Source organism: Coffea arabica, chromosome 3e, assembly GCF_036785885.1.
Source record: "Coffea arabica cultivar ET-39 chromosome 3e, Coffea Arabica ET-39 HiFi, whole genome shotgun sequence".
Taxonomy (NCBI): domain Eukaryota; kingdom Viridiplantae; phylum Streptophyta; class Magnoliopsida; order Gentianales; family Rubiaceae; genus Coffea; species Coffea arabica.
Window position 1 is genome coordinate 9,383,013 of NC_092315.1, and position 22,913 is coordinate 9,405,925.

The 22,913-nt window shown below is 33.0% G+C and overlaps 1 protein-coding gene and 1 pseudogene across 1 annotated transcript; both read right to left on the reverse strand.

The window, feature by feature from the left end:
- Positions 1-7,149: 7,149 nt before the first annotated feature.
- On the reverse strand, positions 7,150-8,704 carry LOC113736638 (UDP-glycosyltransferase 75C1-like). Its single transcript, XM_027263696.2, has one exon. The coding sequence runs from the start codon at positions 8,670-8,672 to the stop codon at positions 7,272-7,274; it is 1,401 nt and encodes a 466-aa protein (XP_027119497.1). The 5' UTR covers positions 8,673-8,704; the 3' UTR covers positions 7,150-7,271.
- Positions 8,705-11,950: 3,246 nt separating this feature from the next.
- Positions 11,951-13,833, reverse strand: LOC113737179 (UDP-glycosyltransferase 75C1-like; annotated as a pseudogene).
- Positions 13,834-22,913: the final 9,080 nt, after the last annotated feature.

Sequence of the window (22,913 nt, forward strand, 5' to 3'; positions counted from 1 at the left end):
AGTCACTAACCGCGTTATATAATTAGAGGGTAGAAAAAACTTTCCAAGCAGTGAACTCTTACCCTATGCATGTGACATAAATCAACTCAAAGGATAATATTGAGTGTGACATAAATGTAGTCAAAAGATAAAGAAGTATTGCTGATTTCTTCATGTCGGTCTCAAATTTCTAAGTACCATCAATATCTTATGAGCCATAACTGGTTTGTTCAAAAGTTTTCTCAATTTCGTCAAGCAATTTTCCACCTCAATTGCGGAGGCATAAATCTGGAAAAACGATTAAATTCACACCTCGGTCAATGTCTTTTTAAAAGACGCGGACTCCTTTGATTTTGAGCTGTTCACAGCTCTCTCTTTCGAGTAAAGATGACTTTTGCCTGCTTGCCATTCCTCTCTCTGTCTTTGCATCTTCTTCAGAAACAAGTTGGAGTCAATAGGTTGGAACATGGGAAAAAATAAATGTTTCAAGTCAATAGGTGTTACTAACTCGACGATTATTGTTCAACATTATCTAACATTAAAGTCAATGTATTTCACCGACTCGACGAAAATGACTAGACATTTATCTTTCATTTCATGCTTGATTGTGTTAAGCTCCCTAATTTTCGAGTTAACCTTGTTTATTGACTTAACGGATCTCAAGTAATTTGAAATTTTAACGAAGATTAATTTTTTTTTTTACATTTAATTTGATTAGCTGATAAATAAATTTGAAAATTATCAAATGAAATTTGATTCAAACATTGAGTAGTTTAGTTCATATTTCAACTCTACGTATGCTCAACCTCGTTAGTGCTGGTTTACCTTATTCTCGAAGCCTATTAGAGCGAGATTACATGTTTAAGCACTTTGATGAAGAAAACATAGAAGCGTGGATTAGGACCTAATTAGACTGAGAAAATTCGTTGGTTTTGTTCTTTTCCACTTCCGAATGATTATGATATTGTCATCATGTTGTTTGCTTTGTCTTGTCAAATCATTTTGGAAGTGGCCTAAGCATTATTAAATATTAGTGACATCTAGTCGAACATATTTTGTGGGAGGCAAGGTTTGAACCCTTGCCTCTCACCAAATGCCACATTTAAGTGGTTTGCTTCAAAAAATTCAGACGGGTGTGTTGTGCACTCGTTTGGTCCGGTGGTGGTACAGTCCCCTCCGGATTATCTCTAGGCCTCCTTAGGTCCGCTCTTCTCCCTTAGTGTAGAATAGATTAGGTTATACAACAGTTGTCATCTCCAGGAAAAAAAAAAAAAAAAAAGTCGAGCATACTTGATTATTCAAGAAAAATTTTATATGAAAGTGAAAAAAATACTACTATTATTTGTGGCATTCTTTGTTTGGAGAATAATTATAAATCTTCCGTACTTTCTAAAACTTCATGCGAGAGGGAATTTGGGGGGGGGGGGGGGGTGTTTAGGGATGTCACTTCTATTATCGAAACAGGTAGATAAGCGATGATAGATTTGGATGCTTCCCAGGATTTGGATGCATCCCAGAAGTCCTTTATTCTATTTTATTTTACTTTTACATTGATTTTTTAGCAAATTATTATTACAAAGTTTATGCCCTTTATTATGTGGGATAAGACAGGGTATTTTTCAATACAAAAGAGGAGATGGATTGAAAATGGCCATTTCACCTGCAGAAACTACAAATGGATTATAGCATATTACATAAAATTTTAAGTCAATGTGCTTTACCAACTCAACCAAGATGACTAGACATTTATCTTCCATCTCATGCTTGATTGCGTCAAATTCTCTAATTTTTAGGTCCATAGTTTGTTTACCAATTTAACGAACATGACTCTCCAGGATTTCACATCATGGAAAATATACTATTTCCTTTTTTGTTTTTCTTTTCATCTCTACAGAATTGTAAAACTCTTGATCTTGCTGTTATGATTCTACGATTCCACAATTCAAAATCAGCAATTTGATTCCGGTCCTATTACGATTCTAGTGTTTGTAAAATTACATTAAATCACTATATACAATTATGTGGATTTAAATACATTTTATATAAACTAAGAAATGTCTCAATAATTTGGAATTCAAACTTTTTTTATTTCATGAATTTAAATCAATAACATTTATTTTTCAAAATTTTTGCCAAAAATAAATAAGTTATGCAATGACTAGAACTTTTATCTAGTAGAATGTAATGCTAAAAAATTTACAATCCACTAAAAGAATTTTGGCTAACATATTAATTTGCTAAACGTAAATGCATATGAATTTGTTCTTCCATATTTTATCGACTAAGAATTTGAAGTGAAATTTTTTGGAAAATTTCAAAACAAGTACCTCGAGTGGGTAACATTTTTTGTACAATCATGTTTATATTGTTTATTTATGAAATACGAGCCATGCAATCTCAAAGATTGATTTCTTTTCAGTCTATTAGTGGTTCGTCTTTGCCACAATTATTTTAGTTTTAAATAGTGAAAAGCTTATTTTGGGTGAAAATTTTGAAATTGGGACAAAGTGAGCCGAAGACAATCTCAAGACTTGTACAATTTTCTTTTACAAGTAATCCACCTTCTTTGTCATTGGTAGCCCACTTGAAAATTTTTGTTTGTTTACAAAAAAGGAGGATGGACCATCTTCATGAATTTACTAGTCAAGTTACTATTGGTAGTCTACTTGAAAATTTTGCTTGTTTACAGAAAAAAAAAAACAAAATAGAGGATGGACTATTCAATAGTGTCACTAGTCAAAATACTTCTGGGCTTTATTGGGTTTCTTTAAAGATCAACAGGAAATTGTTTGAGGATCTGGATTTTGATTACCATTTCCAATTTCAATTGAGGCCTTTGAAGAAGATAATTTCAAGTTGACCTAAATAATCAATATTAGGGTCAAAAGGGGTTTAGATTCGGATAAATGGCAGACCTGTGTAAGAGGGCTTCATTGGTTTAGCATGATGACGTCCAAGTCATACCAATTCTTTTGGGAGATTTTTGAAACTTTTTAAGGTTTTCTTAAAAAAATTCATTCCATAACCATTGAAAAAATAGGAAAAATTGTTCAAATTATCTTTCACATTATGCCAAATAAATTTTTTCGTTCTTCACTTTTAAAATGTTAATTTTACATCCCTTGTAGATTCAGTTTAATAAAATTTGGTGCCAATTTAAACTTCCTACCATTTTTTAGCCTGAAATAACCACGTAATCCAAATGCAGTCATTATTTTAATGTACAAAAAAGTTAGATCCCACTAAATATGGATTGGATCATATCTCATTTTTTAGGGGAAAAGTTGAATATGGTTCAAGTCAGATTTTAAATTTTTAGTAACAAAAATAAATATGTATCGGATTATTTCTTTAATTGCAAATGGGATCTAATTCTTTTACCAAAGAAAAAAATGATCATGTATAGGTCACGTGATGGATTCAGGGTAAAAAGTGATAAAAAATCTAGATTGGAATTAAATTTTATTGACTTGATTTTATAAGGGATTTAAAGTTACTATTTTAAAAATAAAAAAGGGAAAAAAATTATTTTACAAAATGTGAGGGACATTTTAAACGATTTTTTCCAAAAAAATATATATATATAAACATTCTTTAAACCGAAAAATATATGGTGGAAGATTTCAAGAAGCAATAATATTATTCTTCTACTTGTTCTTAAAGTTTCTGGGAAACAAATTTTGTTAAAAAGATAGTATAGCTTATTTACAATTTTCTTTTTGATTTTTGATAACATCAAAGGGCAGGAGAACAAACGCCACCAATGGCAGATATGACATAAACAAAGCAATCAATTTTACTAAGAAAACAAAAAAATACTGGAATTTCCGGTTTCAACAAAAGAAAACAGCAACTCCTCTTCTCCTCTTAAAGACTTAAACTACCCAAAGACTTTGAAGAGCCTAGGTTGGGTATACCTAATTTACTAACTCATCGAAGGACAAACAAACATTTCCAAATCCCAGGAACTACCAATTAATATTTGTTGCTAATTTTTTTTCTCCCTAGAAATGCTTCATATGTGAAAAGTGATCATAAGTAAGGTCGGATTTGATAAGCATATATACTTGCTATGAATATTTAATGGAGGAACTTTTTGCTGGTTAATTTATCCTAGTTCTCCTTCCACTGACAAATATTTATCTGCTGAAACTTGCTTTTATGCTCTCGTAGTCTCAATCCTTATGATCACTTGAATCACATCCTACAATGTCGCTGATCAAGTGATTTGGAAAAAAATAATTTGTTTCACATATCGCAATCACTTTTTTTTTATCTCACGTACATCACATCACAACAAATATTACAGTAATTATCTCAAATAAATCATCCAAATAAACTCCTATCCAAACAACTAGCCTCGATTGCGTGGACTCGCAAATACTGCAATGGATTACTCAGTACCGTACAGTAGGAAGGAAGAAATGAAAATGGAATTTATTGCTCAACTAAACTTTCAATATATCTATTCATAAGAGCGCAAGGATATAAATACATGCACCATCATTATTATTACAAGTACATGAATTTAGAAGTTTCATAATAGAACTAACAAATTTCAAGAGGTACGTGAATTTAAGAATGAATCTAAAAGGGAAATAAAATGTATTAATGAATCTCCGGAGAAAATTAATGGACAAGTAGACATCACTTAAATTTGAGGCTCAATTTCTAACAATGTGCAGCAGTGGACTTCAAATCCTCCGTCGCGACTTATATCAGTCGCAGCTCGGTCGGACAAATAACGGAGTGCCACGCGCAGTCCTTTAAAAACACATCACGTGAGAGACTTATTTCGTCCTATCCACCTTTCGTTTATTGACCCAGTTTCTTTACTCGCCAGTGGTCACCTGCATTATCACTAAGCCCCGAGACTTGAAACCAAATTTACGAGTTTCTATTTCTCTGGAATTCACTAGGATTTGAATAGAATGACAGAAATATTTGAGGTCTCTTTTTAACATCTTTCTAGGCTGCAACTCCAATTTAATCAGCAAATTAATGTATTACCGTTGTTTCTTGGGCTTTGTTGGAAAGAAAACACTTGCAAATGCAGTTGGAATCCAACATTGACCTCCGGTTTTTGCATTTGGATTATTTGATTATTATGATTTTATGGTTTCACAGTACTGTGTCTGGTTTTGATGATGTGCCTTGTGACCGTGGCGGAGGCAGAATAGTTGGCTTGCATTGTGTTTTAGTTCTCAGGTATTGGTGGTCCGCTTTAAGGGTTCATTTCGGAGCTGAGGATTTAGACAAAAAAGAAAGGAAAAGAAGAAAAAGCTTGATTTTCTTTTATTTGTGAGTTTTTAGTAAGAGAGAAAAGAAAGGAAATGGGAGAATGAATAGTAGGCAAATTTTTTCTTTCCAAATTGGAGAGAAATAGAGAGAAAGTTGGAGGAATATTGTGAAAATTTTTTAAAATACCTATTTATCCTTTAAAATGTATTGAATAAATATTTAATGACTTTCATATTCAAAATCATTCTACTAATTTTCAAAATTCCCAAATAACATAACAATCCCTTTTCTTCTCTTCTCTTTTCTCATAACTTAAGGGGGTGTTTGGACAGCTATTTTCTGCTGAAAAATTACGTCGTTTTCCGTGATCACATTTCTCTGTTATTTTTTTCTCACATACATCAAATCGCTACAGTAATTTTTCTACAAAAAATTCAAGAAAATGCAATCCAAACAAGGCATTGTTTTCCCTTCTTCTCTTTTCTATCCTAAACTCCCAAACTAAGCCTAAGTGCCCACGGAACTCTTTTTGGTGGAGAAGGGAAAGCAAATGACATGAAAGGGGTGAGGGGCAGAATGACCGCTCCTGAACTGTTCACGGCCAGATTTTGGTCAAAAAAAATGTGCTGTCCAGATCACTAATTGTACATCGATTTTTACAACGTGTATGGGGCCCCGCAAAATTTTGTATTAAAGTTACACGTTGTGCAAACAAAATTATGCCGTGTGAAACCAAAGTTACGCGCTATTGAAAATGATCAAAACCGCCAGGAATGCAACTTTTCGGACTCGGGGCACGGACGGTTGCAGGTGCAACCTTCCCTGGCAAGTTTTGTCATTATTAACTGCGCGTAACTTTCTTTGTACATCGTGTAACTTTTTTTTCACAGAATGTATTTTCACAATAGATAGTGGTGGGTCCCACACACAACGCGAAAATCGAGTTACAACTTATTATCTCAGCCGTACAAATTTTTGAGGGGGAATCTGAGCCGTTAACCGTGCAGGGACCTGCAACCGTCCCTGCCCCATTTCCCAACTTTTCCTGCCCTTGTCCGAATGAAAGCCATGTGCCAGAGATACGTATCACTATTTTATTTGTGGGATCGATGCTGACTGGTATAAGTCGCGATCGAGGATTTGAACCCACAGTAGTGCACTTCTTTAGTCTAGAGGTAGAAGTCACTCCCTTTAATCTTCCTTAGCTCAGTTGAACCTTCCCTAATATAAATTAGAGTAGGAGTAACGTAGGATTTGGATTTTCCTAATATAAATTAGGAAATCCCTAATATAAATTAGTGATTTTCCTTTTACCATTTGGATTTTATCGTACAATATCACTTTTTCAACTAGGTGTGAACAATTTTACTCAAGCTTAACACTCTCGGTGTTTAAATTTTGTTTGCTTAGTTTTGTTGAGTTTGAATTGTTTCTTTATTTGTTGCGCCATGCTCAAATAAATTTTTACCAAGTCAAACTCGACTAGCTTGAAATTTTAAAAAAAAATTAATTAATATTTTTATGTTTAATGAGATTATCTAATGAAAAATAGAATTTATTAAACTAAAGTTCAATTTAAATAATTAAATTATTTCAACTCCATCCTCAGCCTTTTTAGTGCAAGATTACACTACTATTCTCAACCTGCAAACACTTAGGATAAACCCGAAACATATTTTGCCACATCTTTAACTTTTTTACATGAAAATATTTGTTTTGTGCCACATGATGTACAAGATTGGATCTATCCAAATTTTTGCCTTCCCAAACCCTACTGGATGAAGGAAACGTCAGTGCTTACATACCACCTCGGGATAAGGAAAAGGACCGACCAAAAGGGGCAAAAAATCATGCTTTGTTGAAAAAGAGTGAATGAAATTCCTCAAAAAAAAAACAACAAAGACTGAATGAAAGAGGTGCCAAGAAATATAAGTGCAAGAAATTCCATCTGCAATTTAAAAAAAAAAATTGAATTGAGGCTGGAATTTTCAACAATTAAGCGTACACTATAGTTTATTCAATTCCAGCTTCTACACGAATTATTGGCATCCTTACTCCAAATTTCTTAAGAAGTTTCTGAAATTGTTGTATGAAGATCCATTTTCCTTCACAGCCTCCATCGCCATACCTCTCCATTTAGCAACATTTTTTCTCATTTCTTCCCCTTTCTCACCACCTCCCATCACAGTATCCAAGCACCTCCTGATCTCTGCTCTTTCCACCACACCTTCTTCATTGGCTTTTGCTCTCACCCCAATACCCCAAACTTCCTCGATCAACTTTGCATTTGTTGTCTGATCAGATAAATGTGGACATCCCACAATTGGAACCCCAGCAACAATACTCTCCAGTGTTGAATTCCACCCACAGTGCGTGAGAAAACACCCTATTGACCTGTGACAGAGCACCTCCATTTGTGAACACCATGGCACTATCATCCCCTCTTCACTTGAAATATTTTCTACCACTGCCTTTACTTCTTCTTCCTGTTCGTTATCTGCTCGTAACACGAGCAAATAAGACCTTCCAGCTTCCTTTAATCCATGCAAAATCTCCATCTTTTCTTCTTTCTTTAAAGTCACAAGGCTTCCGAATGATGCATAAACCACTGAACTTTCTGGCTTTGAGTCCAACCATTGAAGATAGTCATTTTCCGGGATGTCAAATAAGTTGCCACCAACAGATTTATCAGATGAATCGTAGCCATCACAAAAGGCTGATGGAATCAAAGGTCCAATTGGGATCAAATTCATTCCATCAACAGCTTTGATTGATGCTTCTTCTAACTCATTAAAAGTATTGACCAGTACACAAGCTGTAGACTCTTGTTCTAAGATCTTAATATGTTCATGAAAAGAAGGAACTACAGAAGGAAATAATGGATCATTCGGAAAGAAAAAGGTCGGCAAATCCTCCTTTTGAAACAAGGAAAGGTCAGGCAATTTTATGGAAATTGAAGAGTAATCAACTTCACGAACTCCATCATAAATTCCATCATGGCTATTGAAGTACCTGTGATATAAGGCAAACGAGGTGGCACACTGGATAACTAAAAAAGCCGAAGGAACATTCATCTCACTCGCCAATTCTGCCACCCAAGGCAGCAAAATAGTGTAGATTGCAAAGGTCACCGGTCGGCCCTCGTTTGATGAGGCTTGGATCAACTTGGTAAGGTCTTTAGAACCGAAACACTTAACATCTGATAAAAAGCACGCGAAGTCGCGGTTTTTCATAGATTTTTCATCATCATAGCCATCCGAAAAGGATGCAAAGGAGAGACCATTAAAGGCTGGAGGGTTTTTAATGCGACTAAGGCCATAAACCGTGATGGCAAAGGTGACTTGTGCACCAGCTCTTGCTAAGTTTTTGGCTAGCTGAAGAGTAGGGTTGATGTGGCCTTGGGCTGGTATGGCAGTGACGAGAAAGTGCTGGTGCTGGTGCTTGATGTCCATGGTTGATGCTCAATTGTTTTTCTTCTGAGTACATAAAATCTATACTTATATACAACGGGAGAGGTTCCTTTTTTGGTATAAATAATTTATGTCATTTAATGTTATATCAAAAATACCTTTTAAAATTTGTTTTCAAACCACTCAAATTCTATCTTTTTTTTCTATCATGATTTGACTCTTTAAGTACAACTGCTCACATCCTGTCTTTTTCTCTACCATAATTTAAATATAATAACTTCCTAAATAAAAAAGAATAGTTTTATAGATATCTAAAAGCAAAAATATATACATGCTCTAACATGATTTTACAGATAATAACTTAATGTAAAAAAAGAATAATTAATCATATATTTTTATAATAAGCACACACACACGTAGAGTGTACCAATAGCACTTGTGGTTAATGACCCTTGAGGAAAAGGCAAACTTACATTCAAACTCGAGTTAATGACTTTTGTGCTTCAATTTGTGAGTTGTGTTTGGAAGTCAAGCAAATTCTTAGTTGGAACTCTATCATATGTACCATTGTACCTTGGCTTTATTCACTTGATTCTGCTCCTGCCCTAGTGAATTGCCGCTTTACTCCATAATCCAAAATTTCCCCAATGCTGAATGACTGGAACACGTAGCATATATATAAAAGGGGCCAAGAAGGTATTTAATGTTGAAAAGTGTTGCCTACCAAACACTGAAGCAAACAATTATGTGACGTTGAATGGTCATCTTATTGTTTCGATATCAATTAAGTTTCTTCCCAAAGATAAGACAGAACCGTCAAATGCTCGCGTACGTTGATTGGCCACTCAAAGTTAACATTTTCAGTCCAAGTCTTGTAAGAAAGTTCTGAAATGTGTGAAGAGCCATTTTGTCAAGCATATTTATTGCTTCCTCCATCCTTTGACAGTTTTGTTTTTTATTTTCATCCATCTCAAATTATAGTTTACTTTTTAATTAAAAAATATAATTAATTTTAAATTCTCTAGAATATCCTTATTTATTTTGCTTTATTATCAGTGAAATTAACTTACCTTATTCATTAATTGCTTTGATATGTGTCTTGAATGGTGCGACTTTTCATCAATACCATTGTTGCAATTAATGTAAAGTATAATGGTTAGTTATACTAATAATATTAATGTAAAGGCATTTTAGTAAGATAGTGGGCTAGATATATTTTTGGGAAAATCGTTCAAAACGTCCCTCACATTTTATAAAATGACTTTTTTCGTCTTTTACTTTTAAAAGTGTACTTTTACGTCCCTTACAAATTTATATTAATCAAATTTAGTCCCTATCTAGGTTTTCGATTAGTTTTTGGTTGGAATTCATCACATGCCTTGCATGTGATCATTTATTAGGGGCAAAATTACCAAATCAAAATTTACATAATCCATCTATAGTCTCTTACATTTCACAAAATGAATTGTTTCGTCCCTTACATTTCATAAAATAAATTTTTTCATCCCTCACATTTCACAAAATGAATTTTTTTATCTCTTATTGACCATGTGTACAAATAGTTTTTTTTTAATTCATGTATATATCTATTTGATTTCATTTAAACAGTACAAATAATATGTTATATATCTCTATTTGATTTCACCTAAACAGATTGATACATACATGGGTTTAAATCTAATAATTTTATTTTAAATATATATATATATATATATGTGTGTGTGTGTGTGATTTCACCTTGTGAATCTATTCAATATTTGTAGCCTTTTCTATTTTAGTAATAATTCATTTATTGAGTTGTTTAATTAGAGGATCTAATTAATAGGTGTTAATTCGAATTCTATAGTCATGTTAACAAATTGCAGTTTAAATCTAAAATTTTTATTCGCTACTTTTAAGACCAATAGTTGAATTTCTTGCCTTATAATTATTTTAAAATTTGAAAGTGTCAATTACTTACTTCTTTTTGTCATACTTTTCCTTTGTTTATTTTTTTCTGTCTAAATTTAATTCGATATAAACACTTGATAATGTTTAGAATTAAATGTCTTCTTTGTTTTCAATTTTTAAGTAAAAGGAATGAACATGAGTGAAAAACTAACAATTTTTTTAAAAATCCCGTATATATCTATTTTAATTTCACATGAACAGTACGTTCAGGAGAAATCAAATAGAGATATATTACATGCTATTCGTATTGTTCAGGTGAGATCAAATAGATATATACATTAGTTTAAAAAAAAAGTTATTCGTATACATGAATAATGAGGGATGAAAAAATTTATTTTGTAAAATATGAGGGACAAAACAATTCATTTTGTGAAATGTGAAGGACAAAAAAATTCATTTTATGAAATGTGAGAGACTATGGATTGGATGATGTAAATTTTGATGTAACAATTTTACCCTTCAAAAATGATCACGTGCAAGGCACGTGGTGGATTCCAACAAAAAATTAGTCGAAAACCTAGATAAGGACCAGATTTGATCAATGTGAATTTATAAGGGACGTAAAAATACATTTTTAAAAATGAGGGACGAAAAAAGTCTTTTTGCAAAATGTGAGGGACGTTTTGAACGATTTTTCCTTTATTTTTCTAATAAAATTAACTAATTTTTCTTAAATTATGTGAAAAAAATCAAAACCATCAAAGTGAGATGGAGGGAATATATTTAATAGGGCAATTTCTGTTTGTTTATCCTTGTTTTATTTTGCACTCATGAATATTTATTTGTTGAAAATTGCCCTGATGCTCTCTTAGTCCGACGTTTTTTTTTTTACCATTTCAATTTTATCCTACAATGCCGCTGATTATGTAATTTTACTTCGACCATTTGAACTTTACACTCTACTTTATTACTTCTTAAATTGGTGAAAACGATCCTAATTAAGCCAAATATTTAGTATTTACGCTTCGATACTTCTTTTGATGAGTTTGAAATTGTCTTTAATCTTGAGTTATTTATTTGTCGAATCGGATTTAAACAAATTTTTGTTATATCGGGACTCTAGTAGCTTGAAATTTTTTCATATAAAACTAAAGTTTGATGCCATTTTATTTTTATTGACCTAAGATTTTTGTCAATTTTGGTACATTAACAAGCATTATATGTTTCTCATGCATGTTTCGCTTGATTTATTATTGACGAACCAAATTCGAAAAACATGTTAGCAAATCGAGCTCAATTCAAATATTGAATATGTTAATTCATTTTGCAACTCAATCTTTATAACCCCTATCAGTGCACGTTCACATTGTTAAGCCACTATGGTGAAGAAACGTCTGTGCTTAAGCAGCACTTCGAAACAAGGCAGAGACTGAGTCAAAGTGAGGCCATTGTAATTTTCAAAAAATCAAGTGCAGCAAATTCACCAAAAAAAAAAAATTTCTTTCCTTGAAAGAAGGAAATCCACATTTAAAGCTGTATACGGTCCCAAGCAGCCTTTTTTTTTTTTTTTTAAAGGAATTTTCAACAATACATGATTAATTGATTACAAAAACTGATTTTGATGGACTGAGACTCAAACACTGCCCTTTTACAAAAATTTGTATCATTCCCACTCCAAATTCTGCAAGAAGTTTCTGAAATTGTTGTATGAAGATCCATTTTCCTTCACAGCCTCCATCGCCATACCTCTCCATTTAGCAACATTTTTTCTCATTTCTTCCCCTTTTTCACCACCTCCCATCACAATATCCAAGCACCTCCTGATCTCTGCTCTTTCCACCACACCTTCTTCATTAGCTTTTGCTCTCACCCCAATACCCCAAACTTCCTCTATCATCTTTGCATTCGTTGTCTGATCAGATAAATGTGGACATCCCACAATTGGAACCCCAGCAACAATACTCTCCAGTGTTGAATTCCACCCACAGTGTGTGAGAAAACACCCTATTGACCTGTGACAGAGCACCTCCATTTGTGAACACCATGGCACTATCATCCCCTCTTCACTTGAAATATTTTCTATCACTGCCTTTACTTCTTCTTCCTGTTCGTTATCTGCTCGTAACACGAGCAAATAAGACCTTCCAGCTTCCTTTAATCCATGCAAAATCTCCATCTTTTCTTCTTTCTTTAAACTCAAAAGGCTTCCGAATGATGCATAAACCACTGACCTTTCTGGCTTTGAGTCCAACCACTGAAGATAGTCTTTTTCCGCGATGTCATGTAAGTCGCCACCAAAAGTTTTATCAGTTGAATCATTGCCATCACAAAAGGCTGAAGGAATCAAAGGTCCAATTGGGATTAAATTCATTCCATCAACAGCTTTGATTGATGCTTCTTCTAACTCGTTAAAAGTATTGACCAGTACACAAGCTGTAGAGTCTTGTTCTAAGATCTTAATATGTTCATGAAAAGAAGGGACTAGAGAAGGAAATAATGGATCATTCGGAAAGAAAAAGGTCGGCAAATCCTCCTTTTGAAACAAGGAAAGATCAGGCAATTATATGGAAATTGAAGAGTAATCAACTTCACGAACTCCATCATAAATTCCATCATAGCTATTGAAGTACCTGTGATATAAGGCAAAGGAGGTGGCACACTGGATAAATAAAAAAGCCGAAGGAACATTCATCTCAGTCGCCAATTCTGCCACCCAAGGCAGCAAAATAGTGTAGATTGCAAAGGTCACCGGTCGGCCCTCGTTTGATGAAGCTTGGATCAGCTTGGTAAGGTCTTTAGGAGCGAAACACTTAACATCTGATAAAAAGCAAGCGAAATCGCGGTTTTTCATAGATTCTGCATCATCATAGCCATCGGAAAAGGATGCAAAGGAGAGACCATTAGAGGCTGGAGGGTTTTTAATGCACCTAAGGCCATAAACCGTGGTGGCAAAGGTGACTTGTGCACCGGCTCTTGCTAAGTTTTTGGCTAGCTGAAGAGTAGGGTTGATGTGGCCTTGGCCTGGTAGAGCAGTGATGAGAAAGTGCTGGTGCTTGATGTTCATGGTGGATGCTCAATTGTTTTTCTTCTGAGTATATAATCTATACTTATATTATATAACGATTGAAGAGTTTAGTAGTTTAGTACCCTAGCGTCCACATTCCACACAAGTAGCTGCACCAGCAAGGCCAAAAAAAATCTCACCTCTCGTACGCAAAAAGTTGAGGCGGAGAGGAGAACCCTTTCCTTCCTTCCCTAGCTGCAATAACATCTTCCGGCATGCATGGTACTGGTAGGACCAACACAAGGAATCCACTGCTACTGCTTGGACTTTAATTATGAGCCTAAGGTTGACTCATGCATATATACCACTGGCAAAGGCAGGTGAAATGAAGATTCCTCCCGGCAATGTGAGTGGATGAGTAACACGTGGCCATAAAGTAATCTAAATAGTAAATAGGCACATGGGCACGTTAAATGAAGATTGGATAGTTGAAGAATTAGATGTAAGAGACAGTCAAAGAAAAGAAATGTAGTGGAGAATATAAAATTGCAAATATAACATATATAAACTAAGAATTTTTAACAATCTGATATTATAAATTGAGAGATCATATATTTGTATTTAGGATTAATTACATTTACCTCCCCTGAGGTTTGACCAAATAACGAATCGATCTTTGAGATTTGACCAAATAACAAAAAGGTCCCTCAAATTGAAAGATGTATAACAGATATACCTCTCCCGTTAGTCTGTTGACGCTGACTGTTAGAGTTAATTACATTTACCTCCCCTGAGATTTGACCAAATAATGAATCGATCCCTGAAATTTGACCAAATAACAGATTCCTCCCCCACACTAACTTCTGTCACTTATATATAATGGAAATAGCCAAAAGTTTGATAACCCTTATTGATTTCCATCAAATTTTTAAGGGTTAATTACATCTACCTACCTTGGGGTTTGACCAAACTACTTTTATATCCCTGTGGTATGGTAATATTACAAGTACCTCCTTTTTAAGTAATCCCGTCAAAGACACTTAAATAGAAGTAGTAAAATATCATATTTATCCTCTTTGTAAAACTTGTAGTTAGAGAAAACTTACCGTTAAAAAATCGAAGGTGGTTTCAATAATAACCGACAATTGAGCGATGAAAGAAAATTTATAGAAGCAATGTAAAGGTTCACTCAATCCACCACAAAAATGAGACGGGCATGATTTTCAAAAATGAGACCATTACCAGATTCTCAAATATCCTTTGACGACTGAATCGGCCATGACAAAGTGTTTTGTGTAGAAAAGCCTTCTGCTGGTTTGGTTTTACAATGGGTTACTAATAAATAGAGTAAAATGCCAATAGAAAGCTGGTACTTCGTTTATATAATATAGGAAAAGTATAAGGAGCTGGTACATTATGGAAAGAAAAAATGCGTACTACATTTTCAACCCTCTTATTCGCTGGAAATTGTAATTTTACTTTATCTTTTAAATAAATTATTTTTTGAAAAAATGGGTACTTTGTTCATATAATTGGGAAAAGTCGTAAAGCACTGGTATTTTATGGGATAATGGGTGTTACCCCATGTAACCCAAAATTTATCACACTATTTCACCAAATTACAAAATACGTGTATGGCAAATTTTGCGTTACAAGGTCTACCAGAATTTACTCTGATTTTATCTGTTAAATAAATTAATAATTTGTTGGATTCAAAATTTTATCTGTTAACCAAAATTTTTTTCTCAAAACACAAAAATCGATAGGTCAAAAATTTGATGGAAATCAATAAGGATTATTCAGACTTTTGGCTATTTCTGTTACATATAAGTGACAGAAGTTAGTATGGGAGAGGAATCTGTTATTTGGTCAAATCTCAGGGATCGATTCGTTATTTGGTCAAATCTCAAGGAAGGTAAATGTAATTAACCCATAATTCTAACAGTCAACGGCAACAGACTAACGGGAGGGGTGTATCTGTTATACATGTTTCAATTTGAGGGACCTTTTTGTTATTTGGTCAAATCTCAAGGATCAATTCGTTATTTGGTTAAACCTCAGGGGAGGTAAATGTAATTAACCCTTGTATTTATTGATCGAATAATCGTTTTTCAAATCAATAAATATTGGATGGATTCATTTGTAAATAAATGTCATTGGAAGCAATAATACTTGCATTAACTTTTTCAAAATTAATAAGATTCGAAGATTTAAAAATAAAACAATTTCGAACAGTCCGTTGGTTTACTGATATGGAAAATTAATAATACTTGATTCAACAACATACATGAATAAATATTTATTTACTGATCAAATAATTTATTTACTCATTAAACAACTCTTACTCCAAATCAACCAATAGCACATTGACTCATGTATAAGAAAAATTTAAATTATGATTATCTGACCTGAATAACACTCATTATATGTTAATTCGAAGCGGCACAATTGATTTATATGTGTTAGATACACACAAGATTTTTGTTCATTCGTATATATTAGATATACATATGATTTTCATTGATTTGTGTTAATACAAAGCAGCATAATTGATTCTTATTGATTAGATACACAGAATTTGTATTGTTCTATATATATTAGATGCACACGGAATTTGTATCGATTTGCATATTTTTTAGAAAATCAATATTTTTGTTAATATATGCATTTTGGAGAAAGTTAATAAATATAAAAGAATAGAGAAAATTATAATTTGAAGAAAGTTAATAAATAAGCGAATAAATATAGAAGAGCAGGGAAAATTATAAACATAAAAATGGAACCTTTTTTAAATCACAAAAATGCACACAAAGAAAATGGCGAAAGATAGCAATTGCAGGAGTACAAGATAGAAGAAACATTTTTAAATGATAAAAACGCACACAAAGAAAACGATCGAAGATAACAATTGCAGCAGTAGAAGATAGAAGAAACAAAAGGACAAAATCGATTGCAAAATTACAAAGGAACCAAGAGAAAAGGGCACAATCGGAATAAGGCAACAAAAACAAAAATGAGGAAAAGCGCAACAGCAGCCAAAGCGGCTGCATGGAAGTTATGGAACTTGGCAAAAGACAAAAAAGGACGAAATGAGCTGCGGAATCACATCGAAACCGGCACAATCAACTGTAGCTAAAGCCTGGGGCTTTATGTAGTTTAGATATACATGTTAGCAGAGTAGTATTTGCAATTTGTGAATTGTTGCGAAGTAATAATTGCGGACATCATATCATATCATATTAGAAATTAGATTTTTTTTTTTTACATTTTTTCAGGCGTACTGTTTTAATTATCATGGTGACATCCTAATGTGCATCCTAGACTATATTGAAGCCAGACCTGATTAGCTAAAAAACCTTGCAACACAAGCACCAGTAGAATTTTAGTTCTTTTACTCAACCCTTGTGCATCAGGAATCTGCGGAACCATTTACTGGTTTATAACAACATTTCTTCTAACATTGGGTTCATGAATTTGGCAGATTTCTTTGAAGGCAAGTGCAAGATATGTCTGCAAGTCCTTTGAAAGCATTGAGCCTAGTAGCTCTGAGAGGATGAGAACTTTTTGAGTTTGACAATACAACTAGTCGAATATTATATTTTGTTTCTTGTTCTGTGAATGTATCTATTAGTTTCTTTCGTGTTTATTTTTTGGATCAAATTTTAGTTTACAGCTTTCTTTAAAGCGTGATTGGAACTTTTATGAGACTAGAAATATGTCTGGAATAGCTAATGCTAAATCAAGTAACAAGACTTAGAAAATTGTATATTGACATGCTATGTCAAACTTGGACCAAAATTGTTGCTTTGGTCTCTTAGTTTAGACCAAAACTATACCCAGTTTGAAAATCCTTACTTATATAAAAAATAGTGAGTTCATCCAAGTAGTTTAAATAGTTAGTATGTGTGTGTATTTGTGAAAGTATATTAGTGTGTATTGTAATGTGTTTGTATGTGTAAAAATAGCGTATTTCAAAAGAGAAGAAGTAAGTGTGTGTTTGTGTCTGTGAGTTTTTTAGTGTGTGAAAATATGTCTATCTATGTGAAAATGTGTTTATGTGTGTGAAAAAAATTTTTTATATGTGAAAATGTATTTGAGAGAGTTTACATATCAAAATCTATTAATTAATATATTGGGTCATGGGTTTAAGATGACCCAATATAACCCAATCTAAAGTTGGACGGGTTGGGTATAACCCATTTAAATAAAACCCAATATCAATCCGTCCAAAATCCACCCAACCCGTCCAATTGCCAGGTATACTTATATACAATGGGAGAGGTTCCTTTTTTGGTATAAACAATTTGTGTTACTTAATGTTATACCAAAAATACCATTTAAAATTTGTTTTCAAACTACTCAAATTTCTCATTTTTTCTATCATGATTTAACTCTTAAGTACAACTCCTCACCTCCTGTCTTTTTCTCTGCCATGATTTTAAATATAATAACTTCCTATATAAAAAAGAATAGTATTTATAGATTTCTATAAACAAAAATATATAGATACTCTAACATGATGATTTTATAGATAATAACTTAATGTAAAAAAAAGAATAATTAATTATATATTTTTATAATAAGCACACACACGTAGAGTGTACCAATAGCACCCGTGGTTAATGACTCTTGGGGAAGATGCAAACTCTTATTCGAACTTGTGTTAAATGACTTTTGTGTGTCTTAATGACTTTTGTGCTTAAATTTGTGAGTTGTGTTTGGAAGTCAAGTAAATTCTCAATTGGAACTTATATGCTGCCCCAATGAATTGCCGCTTTACTCCATAATCCAAAATTTCCCCAATGCATGACTGGAACATACAGCATGTATATAAAAGGGGCCAAGAAGGTATTTAATGTGGAAAAGTGCTACTATATACCAACCAACTAAACACTGAAGCAAACAATTATGTGATGTTTCTTCCCAAAGATAAAAAAGACAAAACCGTCAAATGCTTGCGTACGTTGATTGGCCACTCAAAGTTAACATTTTCAGTCCAAGTCTTGTAAGAAAGTTCTGAAATGTGTGAAGAGCCATTTTGTCAAGCATATTTATTGCTTCCTCCATCCTTTGACAGTTTTGTTTTTTATTTTCATCCATCTCAAGTTATAGTTCACTTTTTAATTAAAAAATATAATTAATTTTAACTTCTCTGGAATATTCTTATTTATTGTGCTTTATTATCAGTGAAATTAACTTACCTTATTCATTAATTGTTTTGATATATGTCTTGAATGGTGTGACTTTTCATCAATACTGTTGTTGCAATTAATGTAAAGTATAATGGTTAGTTATACTAATAATATTAATGTAACGATATTTTAGGAAGACATTGGGCTAGATTTACTCTTTCAATAAAGTTAACTAATTTTTCTTAAATTGTGTGAAAAAAAATCAAAACCATCATAGTGCTATGGAGGGAATATATTTAATAGGGCAACTTCTGTTTGTTTATCCTTGTTTTATTTTGCCCTCATCAATATTTATTTGTTGAAAATTGCCCTGATGCTCTCTTAGTCTGACGTTTTTTTTTTTTACCATTTCAATTTTATCCTACAATGCCGCTGATTATGTAATTTTACTTCAACCATTTGAACTTTACACTCTACTTTATTACTCCTTAAGTTGGTGAAAACGATCCTAATTAAGCCAAATATTTAGTATTTACACTTCGATACTTCTTTGACGAGTTTGAAATTGTCTTTAATCTTGAGTTATTTATTTGTCGAGTCGGATTTATTTTATAATACATGTACCATCATTATTATTACAAGTACATGAATTTAGAAGTTTCATAAAAGAACTGCTCCCTCCGTCCCACTTTGATAGTCCCGTATTCCTTTTTCATCTGTCCCAAATTGTAGTCCACTTTCCAATTGAAGAATGTAGTTGTATTTTAATTTTCCTAAAATACTCTTATTCAATGTAAGTAGTTGTTACTATAAACCTACCCCATTTAATGAGAGTTGATTCTTTTTTTACCAACAATTCAAGTTCCCATAAAGTTGTACCATATTTAATGTGAGGGTATTTTAGAAAAATAGCAATCTAAATTTACTTTTCCAACAAATTTAACTACTTTTTCTTAAACTGTGTGAAAAAAGAAACAGGACTATCAAAGTGGGACGGAGGGAGTAGTTTTTAATAATTAGACATACACCACTGAAAACATTTTTGCAGCACAAGCTCCCCATGACAATTAACGGACTCAAAGAATACTTGGAATCTAATGAGAAACCTTATCACATCTCAGTAACCCCGTCAACCACCCTTTTTTTTTTTTTTTGGTAAAATATACTTTAACCCCTGTGATTTAGTAATTTTTCATATTACTTCTCCATAGTTTTAAAAACTATACGTAACTCCCTTATAGTTTAGACTGAAGTGTCAATGTGATAAAAATGACCCTCTATAACGGAATCCAAAGAAATATCAAGAATATCCTTATTTAAAAACTAAAATGATTAAAGCAATCAAAATATATAAACTTAATACGTATGATACTTTAACTCCTTATGGTTATGTGTATATTACTACATAACTTTTTATGATTTAGTGTTTTATCATATACCTCCCTTATGATTTTCAAAATATATACATAACCCTTCTGTGATTAATTAATAAGTTTCAACTTCATAAAAGGATACTTTTGACATTTTAATTGACTCCATTATGGAATGCAAATTTCGTGACTTTTAGTCCAAATTATGAGGGGGGGTTATATATAGTTTTTTAAATCACAAGGAAGTTATGTGAAAAAACGCTAAACCATAGGCGGTAAAGTATATTTTACCCCTTTTTTGTTAAAAAAAAATTCCTTATTGCGTGGTCTAGGTTAGACATTAAAATAGTTTATTCTTTGGATTAATTTTTCTTATATTGATACATAAGTATAACACCACTAAATTTTAATACATGGCACATATCTATGCAAGAAAGTTTCATCTTTATTCTTAACTAAGTAACTTTCGTGCCCTGTAACATGGTCTATGTGATATAAAAAGAAAGAAAGGTCTATGTGAATATTTTGCAAATAAAAGGTCACCCTTGGGTGGAAATTTACAGAAACTCCCCAAACGCTCCTCTCGTGCACTAGATTAGAGGCCTCTGAAGTTGAAATCTGTACGATTCAAACCAATTGGAGTAATTTCTATAATTTCTAGTGTAAAATCATACAATTTGGGTATAAACTTATATTTGTTAACACATACAACTGATTTGTCGATCACACCATCGATCACACCAAAACTATACCAGTTGATACCAAACGTGTAGAATCCAAAAATTCTAACAAAAATATACGGGAGATATATTTCATAAAATCAATGTATATAGAGAGACAATTTACATACATAAAAATATACTCCCTCCGTCCCACTTTGATAGTCCTGTATTCCTTTTCATCTGTCCCAAATTGTAATCCACTTTCCAATTGAAGAATGTAGTTGTATTTTAATTTTTCTAAAATACCCTTATTCAATGTAAGTAGTTGTTACTATAAACCTACCCCATTTAATGAGAGCTAATTCTTTTTTTACCATCAATTCAAGTTCCCATAAAGTTGTATCATATTTAATGTGAGGGTATTTTAGGAAAATAGCAATCTAAATTTACTTTTCCAACAAAATTAACTACTTTTTCTTAAACTGTGTGAAAAAAGAAACATGACTATCAAAGTGGACGGAAGGAGTAATAAATTTCAAGAGGTACGTGAATTTAAGAATGAATCTAAAAGGGAAATAAATGTATTAATGAATCTCCGGAGAAAATTAATGGACAAGTAGACATCACTTAAATTTGAGGCACAATTTCTAACAATGTGCAGCAGTGGACTTCAAATCCTCGGTCGCAGCTCGGCCGCACAAATAACGGAGTGACACGCGCAGTCCCGTAAAAGCACATCATGTGATACGCTGATTTCGTCCTATCCTCCTTTCGTGTATTGACTATTGACCTATTTTCTTTACTCTCCTCCTTACTCGCCACTCGTCACTCGTCACCTGCATTATCACTAAGCCCCCAGACTCGAAACCAAATTTTCGAGTGGGTTTGTTTGGAAAATAAATTATTCCAAATAACATTTCGGTTGTCTAATAAAAATATTTTTAACTCATTTTTTTTATATTTTTAATCATTTTTTTATCTCACATATATCATAACATAAAAAGTGTTACAGTAATTATTCCAAATAATACTCTATCCAAACAAATCTATTTCTCTGCAATTCACTAGGATTTGAATAGAATGCCAGAAATATTTGAGGTCTCTTTTTAACATCCTTCTAGGCTGCAACTCCAATTTAATCAGCAAATTATGTATTACCGTTGTTTCTTGGGCTTTGTTGGAAAGAAAACACTTGCAAATGCAGTTGGAATCCAACATTGACCTCCGGTTTTTGCATTTGGATTATTTGATTATTATGATTTTGGGTGATTTTATGGTTTCACAGTAATTTGTCTGGTTTTGATGATGTGCCTTGTAACCGTGGCGGAAGCAGAATAGTTGGCTTGCATTGTGTTTTAATTCTCAGGTACTGGCGGTCCGCTTTAAGGGTTCATTTCGGAGTTGAGGATTTAGACAGAAAAGAAAGGAAAAGATGAAAAAACTTGATTTTCTTTTGTTTGTGAGTTTTTAGTAAAAGAGAAAAGAAAGGAAATGGGAGGATGAATGGTAGGTAAAATTTTTCTTCCCAAATTGGAGAGAAATGGAGAGAGAGTTGGAGGAATGTTGTGAAAATTTTTTAAAATACCTATTTTATCCTTTAAAATGTCTTGAATAAATATTTAATGACTTTCAGATTCAAAATCATTCTACTAATTTTCAAAATTCTCAAATAACATAACAATCCATTCTCTTCTCTCATAACTTAAGGGGGTGTTTGGACAGCTATTTTCTGCTGAAAAATTGCGTCGTTTTCCGTGATCACATTTCTCTGTTATTTTTTTTCTCACATACATCAAATCGCTACAGTAATTTTTCTACCAAAAATTCAAGAAAATGCAATCCAAACAAGGCATTGTTTTCCCTTCTTCTCTTTTCTATCCTAAACTCCCAAACTAAGCCTAAGTGCCCACGGAACTCTTTTTGGTGGAGAAGGGAAAGCAAATGACATGAAAGGGGTGAGGGGCAGAATGACCGCTCCTGAACTGTTCACGGCCAGATTTTGGCCAAAAAAAATGTGCTGTCCAGATCACTAATTGTACATCGATTTTTACAACGTGTATGGGGCCCCGCAAAATTTTGTATTAAAGTTACACGTTGTGCAAACAAAATTATGCCGTGTGAAACCAAAGTTACGCGCTATTGAAAATGATCAAAACCGCCGGGAATGCAACTGTTCCTGCCCTTGTCCGAAAGAAAGCCATGTGCCAGAGATACGTATCACTATT

What these genes read in the sequence shown, in the direction of transcription:
- LOC113736638 (XM_027263696.2), bottom strand. Translation starts at nt 8,672, where the DNA reads ATGGACATCAAGCACCAGCACCAGCACTTTCTCGTCACTGCCATACCA.